General features: G+C 44.0%; 2 protein-coding genes across 4 annotated transcripts in view; one reads left to right on the top strand and one right to left on the bottom strand.

Moving 5' to 3' along the window:
- Positions 1 to 7,500, bottom strand: part of LOC124946949 (lysine-specific histone demethylase 1A) — a 131,652-nt gene that overhangs the window by 58,888 nt on the left and 65,264 nt on the right. The gene's annotated exons all lie outside the window — the stretch shown is intronic.
- The window catches only part of LOC124946947 (toll-like receptor Tollo), a 10,973-nt gene that overhangs the window by 2,790 nt on the left and 683 nt on the right, over positions 1 to 7,500 (top strand). Inside the window, exon 2 of one of the 2 annotated variants that reach the window (XM_047488417.1) lies at positions 1,541 to 7,500. This exon is cut by the window's right edge and continues 683 nt beyond it. In XM_047488417.1, coding sequence (XP_047344373.1) covers positions 2,717 to 6,445 — 3,729 coding nt within the window. In that variant the 5' untranslated portion in view covers positions 1,541 to 2,716 and the 3' untranslated portion in view covers positions 6,446 to 7,500. The other variant, XM_047488416.1, reaches the window with a different exon arrangement.

Genomic DNA, 7,500 nt, shown 5'->3' with positions numbered 1-7,500 from the left:
CGTGGGGAACCACTTGACGTGTCCTTACACACGATTCCTGACACAATGCGCCGGATCGTTTCACACTCAATAAGAGAAGAATGCGTGAATCGCAAACAGACCTTAAAGACAATGGCCAAGAAGATGGAGAAGAAGAAGAAGAAGAAGAAGAAGAAGAAGAAGAAGAAAGAACCTTGAACGAGGAGTCTGAAAACCGGTAAGTGTACGAACGTAGAAACTTCGAATAAAGTTAGCGATATATCTAAGAATGAAAAGAAGGAAGGAAATGAAACAAGAAGAAGAAGAAGAAGAAGAAGAAAAATGAAAGGAAAAAAAATATATAGAAAAAATAAATAAAAACAAAAAAAAAAAAGAAAAAAGGAAAAGGAAAAGGAAGAAAAAAAGAAGAGAAATAAAAAGAAATGTTTGCACAGAGAACGACGAGGAAGATATCGATGGGTACAGGGAGGAAGAAGAAGAGGGAGAAAAAAATGCAAAACGGGCGGGCACCGTAGCTCGTATTTTCTTGTAAAATCGACGAATCACTCGAAGTACCGAGATCCTTCGCAAACTCGATTCCAGGGAGAAACTCCGACGAACGAAATAAAAGGAGCACCGTGCGTGCGCGCGCGAGAGAGAGAGAGAGAGAGAGAGAGAGCACACGAGGGATCGCCGTGTCTCGCATTATCTCGAAGAAGATCGAAAGAGAAGAAGAAGAAGAAGAAGAAGAAGAAGAAGAAGAAGAAGAAGAAAGCGGCGTCTAGAAAAATTATTCGTTTCCAGTTTCGCGGATATTCAACGTGTCGTCGTCGATACGTAAGACGAAGCAACGAGAGAGAAAAAGAGAAAGAAAAAGAGAGAAACAGAGAGAGAACAACGAAGACGAAGAGTATGATGATCGGCGAAGAGCTGAAAAATCTTTCCGCATAAGATAAAAAAAAAGATACATACATACATATACATATATATATATATATATATATATATATATATATATGTATGTATATATATGACCGTGACAAGCGTGGAGGAGGATGGGGGATAGGGCAAACATACAAATGATCGAACGAGGAAATTTTCTTAAGTTCTCGCGAACGGTATATTCGCACAAAGGCATTAAGCAAACATCCTCTTTCGAGATTCCATTCTCTCGTGACAGAATCGTAGAAACGATGTGAGAAGAGATGACAGGAGGGCAAGGTTGCAGGGACGTATCGATGTGGTCTTAGTGAAAGAAAGACGAAGGATTGTGAAGATCGAGAAGAAGAAGAAGAAGAAGAAGAAGAAGAAGAAGAAGAAAAAGATGAAGAAGGAGACGACGAAGAAGAAGAAGAAGAAGAAGAAGGAGAATGAGAAGGAAACTGTATAAGAGCGAAAGAGAAAAAGAGAGGGAGGGGTACGTAGTGGTAGGGGCCAGAAGAGAATAAGATAGAAAGGGACGGACTCTTCACGATGAAAAGAAGAAGGCGGGACAAGGAAATAAGAACGTAGTGGATGGAGGCTGCAGATGCTGAGGAGCCACTGTAAGAGCCCGGAGAGTGTACCTGTCTTGTTTTTATAGGCTTGCCAGAACGTCGGGCCCTGGCTACGGAGGACGACGACGACGACGACGACGACGACGACGACGACGGCGACGACGACGAAGGAGAAGAAGAAGAAGAAGAAGAAGAAGAAGAAAGAGAAGGAGACGAAGAAGACGAGGAAAAGGAGGAGAAAGAATAAAAGAAAGAGAAGGAGAAGGTGGAGGAGGAGAAGAGAGGAGAGTTAGAGAGGTGGGAGAAGGAAGGCCGGCTGCTATGGATACGAGAGGGGTCAGCGAGGAAGAGGGAGAACTGTTGAGGGCCGGAGGGCGACCGGAGGGGCGAGGTAAGAGAGCGGAGGAGCCAGCTTGGGCCTTACAACTTGCCAACCAGTTCTCGGAGAACCGCGGGTCTTGCCAGAGCCGTATACACGCGCGTCGACGCCCGCGACTTTATTTCATCTCTTCTTCTCGCCTCCTCCTCCTCCTTTTTCTTCTTCGTCTTCTTCTTCTTCTTCTTCTTCGTCTTCGTCTTCGTCTTCGTCTTCGTCTTCTTCATCTTCTTAGCCGAGAAAGTCGATAACTTTTTCGAGATCAGTGAACCCGCGGCCCGTGGAATTTCTTTACTCGTTACGTTTCGTTACGTCCCAAGACCGGACGTAATTTTTAAGAGGATTTAAGCCGACCGTGTATCGTGTAATTGTATAAGTCAAGGGAGAAAATAAAGAAGGAAAAAAGAACGAGACAGATATACAGATAAATAAATAAATAAATAAATAAATAAATAAATAAATAAATAAATAAATAAATAAATAAATATAGATAAATAGATAGATAGATAGATAGATAGATAGATAGATATACAGATAGATAAAGAAAGAAAGAAAGGGAGGATAGCCAGTGGAGAAAGGTCAACATACTTGGCGTTTTGTGCGACGAGATCTTCGTAGAAAAGAAGTGTTTGTGAGTGTGTTCTTTACATTGGAAAAGCAGTGTTGTGCATTGGGAAGGTGTGCCAACGTTTGGAAAATAAAAATCAAAATAAAATATAAAAAAAATATAGATAAAAGAGTTGGATTAGATGGATCGGTGCGGGCATTGTGTAGCGACGCGGGTGCATCGTTAGAGGATCAATAGTGTACAATAGGAGTAAAAGAAGAAGAAGAAGAAGAAAGAAAGATTTCATGGGATATTGAGAACCCGGAGAACGGCGGAAAGATGCGGGGTAGTCCTGCCTTCTTCGCCATATTACTCGGCACGATATTCGGCGTCCTCGGTGCATCTCTCAGCAAGGCGTTGAGGTACAAAGCGCCGGACGAGTGCAAATGGGTTACCGCGGGCGATGCCGAGGATGACGTTTCCTTGGTATGCCGTTTGAGGACAATCAACAGCGAACTGGAGAACACCAATTTCAGTGTTATACAACCCCAGCACACGGTTCGCTTACGTCTCGAATGTAGCGACGCTCTTTTCTATCAGAGTTCCCTAACCGCCGGTAGCTTCAGGCCGTTGGTCGAGCTCCGTGAGCTCGTTATCGAGTATTGCAAGATAGGCAATCTCTCGGACGACGCGTTCAAAGGTCTTCGAGAGTTGCGTAACTTGACCGTTAGGACGCACAATACCGATTGGTCCGCTATGGCATTGGACGTTTCGGCCGGTGCATTCACGGACGAGCTTCGTCAATTGGAAAAACTCGATCTAGGTGAAAACAATATATGGAATATACCGGAAGGTGCCCTCTGCCCTTTGATCAACTTGGAAATTCTCAATTTGACGAGGAACCGTTTGAGAGAGGTGACGAGTTTTCGCTTCAATGCAATCAGCAAGTGCCTTTCGAGCTTGAAAGAACTCGATCTTAGCAACAATAGCATCGAGTCCCTGCCTACCGCCGCGTTCTCCGGTTTGACCAGATTACACAGCTTGGATCTACGGTGCAACGCCATAGGCTTTATGGCGGATCGTGCTTTCGAGGGCCTCTCGTCCCTGGCCATCTTGAAACTTGCCGACAATCGTCTCTCCAGTTTACCCCCCGAGCTATTCAGCGACGCGAGAAGCATTCAAGAGATTCATCTTAGGAACAACACCTTGAACGTGCTACCGCCCGGTCTCTTTGGTGAACTCACGCAATTGTTGGTGCTTGACTTGTCGCGTAACGAACTGACGGTCGAATGGGTGAATGCCGCGACGTTCGGTGGTCTCGTAAGATTGGTCGTATTGGATCTGTCGAGTAATCGGATAAATCGACTGGATCCGACTGTATTTCGTGATCTTTACAGTTTACAGATATTACGGTTACAGGAAAATCTTTTGGAGAGTTTACCGGAGAACACGTTCTCCGCCCTTTACAATCTTCATACGTTACTTTTGAGTGACAACAGATTGACCGTAATAGATGCAACCACCCTAAGTGGACTTTACGTATTAAGCTTGCTCTCCCTCGACAACAACAGAATCCATACGATACATCCGAGCTCTCTGAAGAACGCCTCGTCTCTCCAGGATCTTCATCTTAACGGTAATCGACTGACATCGGTGCCGGACGCCTTGAAAGCCACTCCCCTATTGCGTACTCTCGACCTGGGCGAGAATCTCATTTCCGAGATACCGAGTGGCACCTTCGACCACGTGGCACAACTCTATGGTCTTCGATTGACCGAAAATCACATAGGAAATCTTACCAAGGGTATCTTCGATCGTATCAAAGAATTGAAGATCTTGAATCTATCGAGAAATCGAATACAATACATCGAGCCAGGAACGTTCGATGAGAATCTCAATCTCCAGGCAATACGTCTCGATGGGAATCAGTTGACCGACATTGCCGGACTCTTCACCAATTTACCGAATCTCGTATGGTTGAACGTCAGTGACAACAAACTGAAGTGGTTCGATTACGCGATGATACCGACGGGACTCCAGTGGCTCGACATACATTCGAACGAGATACGCGAGCTAGGGAATTACTTTGAAATAGAGAGTCAATTACAATTGAGTACCTTTGACGCAAGTGAGAACAAGCTAATGGAGATTACGGGCAACGCGATACCGATGAGCGTAGAATTGCTCTTTCTCAATGACAATTTAATATCGAAGGTGCAGAGTTATTCTTTCTTCAAGAAACCAAATTTGACGCGGGTCGATCTAAAGGGCAATCAGATACGGAATCTCGAGCCGTACGCGTTACGGATCAGCGCCGTACCACCGGACAAACCATTACCGGAGTTCTACATCGGTGACAATCAGTATCTATGCGATTGTACGATGGAATGGTTGCAACGCGTAAATCGACAAAACCAAACGCGAGTTCAACCAAGAGTGATGGATCTAGAAAGTATTTACTGCAAGCTTCTTTACGATCGCGAACACGCATTCGTGCCATTGGTCGAAGCGTCCCATTCCCAATTCCTTTGCAAATACGAAACTCATTGTTTCGCGCTCTGTCACTGTTGCGACTTCGACGCTTGCGATTGCGAAATGACGTGCCCGTTGAACTGCACTTGCTATCACGATCAATCCTGGTCGGCGAACGTCGTGGATTGTTCGAACGGCGGGCACACGAACAAACTGCCCGAACAGATACCGATGGACGCCACTCGGCTCTACCTCGACGGTAACGATCTCCGCGTCGTGTCCAGTCACGCTTTCATCGGCCGTAAGAAGCTGAAAGTTCTCTTTCTGAACTCGTCCAACATCGAGATCGTGCAGAACAGGTCGTTCAACGGACTACGCGACCTCGAGGATCTTCACTTGCAGGACAACAGGGTTCGTGAGTTACGGGGACACGAGTTCGAGGGATTGGACGCTCTTAGGCAGCTACATCTTCAACGGAATCAGCTCGTCTCGATCGGTAACGACACGTTCGCGCCGTTACGTTCTTTGCGAGTCCTAAGATTGCAAAGTAATCGGCTTACGACTTTGGCGGTCTGGACGTTACCTTCGTCGATCGAGGTCAGCCTATCGGCTAATCCTTGGTCCTGCGAGTGCGACTATCTTCAGAGTTATCGCGAATGGATACGCGAACCGAATGTTCGTGTAACGGACGCTTCTGAGTTACGTTGCGTTTACAACGTCACGGAGTTCGAAGCCTTCGGCGACGAGACATTTACCGACGACGAGTTTGGCTTCTCCGTAACGGCAAACGATCGTGACACGAACGTTAATGGGAGTGCCAGTTCCTCGTGTACCGGTGCGGTTCCTATAGACAACGAAGTGCATAGAAATTATACGAAGACCATCATTGAAAAACAAGTATTACAGGACTATTTGCCGCTTTTAGTTGCAACCCTGGCCAGTTCCTTGGTTATAATGTTACTATGTATGCTAGCATTTATATTTCGTCAAGAACTTCGGGTGTGGTTTCATTCGCGTTTCGGCGTACGAATCTTCTATAGAAATCACGAGGTCGATCGAGATGATAGGGATAAACTCTTCGACGCATTCGTTAGCTACAGCTCAAAGGACGAGGCATTCGTAGCGGAAGAATTGGCACCGGTATTGGAGATGGGAAATCCTTCCTATAAACTTTGTCTTCATTATCGTGACTTTCCTGTCGGAAGTTTCATAGCCGATACGATCGTACAAGCGGTCGAATCATCAAGAAGAACTATCATGGTACTCTCTGAGAACTTTATTAAATCCGAGTGGTGTCGTTTCGATTTTAAATCGGCCCATCATCAAGTATTGAGGGATCGAAGACGTAGGTTGATCCTAGTACTCGTTGGTGACGTTCATCAGCGTGATCTAGATCCGGATATACGTTTGTACTTAAAGACAAACACTTATCTCCAATGGGGCGATAAGCTCTTTTGGGAAAAGCTCAGATTCGCGTTGCCGGATGTTCCCAATAATCAAAGGACCACGCAAAGGAATAGACAACCGCCGCCTGTCCGACGGCAGCACAACAATAGGACATCCAATGGATCGCGCACGGTCTCCGTACATATATAAACTTCGACGATTAATAATTATACTGTTATCGACTTCGTAGTGTCTTAGTGCGACTAAGTGACAATCGTCGATAATATCGATTCTGTGGTTCTCTTTTTTTCCCCTCTTCTTTTTCTTTTTTCTTTTTTTTCTTCTTCTTCTTCTTCTTCTTCTCTTGTGTGTGCAATAGAGAGTGTAAATATAAATGATCAAAGGAGCAAGCTGTAGAAACGATAAACATTATATAAATATAAATATATAAATATATATATATACATATATATATATATATGCGATATATAAATAATATACGAACGAGGAGAATGTGCTTAGCACAAATCGTTTGTTGTTATTGTACATAGGATGTGAGAGTAGAATCACGGTGCTTCTTCCGTCGTTAATGAAAGAGAGAGAGAGAGAAAGAGAGAGATGTAAGATGAAAAGAGAAAGAAAGCTCTTGTTTGTAAAGTTCGTGAATGAGTCCTGTGTGTATGTGTGTGAGAGAAAGAAAGAGAAAGATATCATTGATAGTTAGATTAAAGTCACGTTGTACATATGTTCGTAGTTATCTTTCGCGATTTACAAAGTTCGACTTTGCGATCGATCGATCGATCTCAAAAGCCGAATTGATCCCCCTCTTCCTGCCCTCAGCCTCACTTACTACTCCCGAGAGATCGACGCCATTCAAATCGATGGTTCTTTTCTATTTTTTCTTTTTTTTTTTCTTTTTTTTTTCTTTTTTTTTTTTTCGTATTGTTTCTCTTTCCTTTGCGCGTCCGCCCGCGAGTCTGTATCATAATATGTATGCAAGTGAGAGTACTTCTTGCATGCGTTCCTTTCTTTTCTTGTTTTTTGTTTTTTTTAATTTTTTCCTTTTTGTTTTTCTTTCTTTCTTCCTTCCTTCCTTCCTTCCTCGCGCGCGGCACGATTTTAAATAAATGAAAACGATTTATACACGACGAGAATCGATTTTTCGTCGAGCTGCGCGGTGATACCACTTCCTAAAAACAGTAGCTATAATAATGATGTTTAGTAATAATAGTTTTAGTAAGATTTAATTTGTGTATTTAAATTTT

Source organism: Vespa velutina, chromosome 2, assembly GCF_912470025.1.
Source record: "Vespa velutina chromosome 2, iVesVel2.1, whole genome shotgun sequence".
Classification (NCBI taxonomy): domain Eukaryota; kingdom Metazoa; phylum Arthropoda; class Insecta; order Hymenoptera; family Vespidae; genus Vespa; species Vespa velutina.
This window is presented reverse-complemented; position numbering and strand designations above follow the sequence as displayed.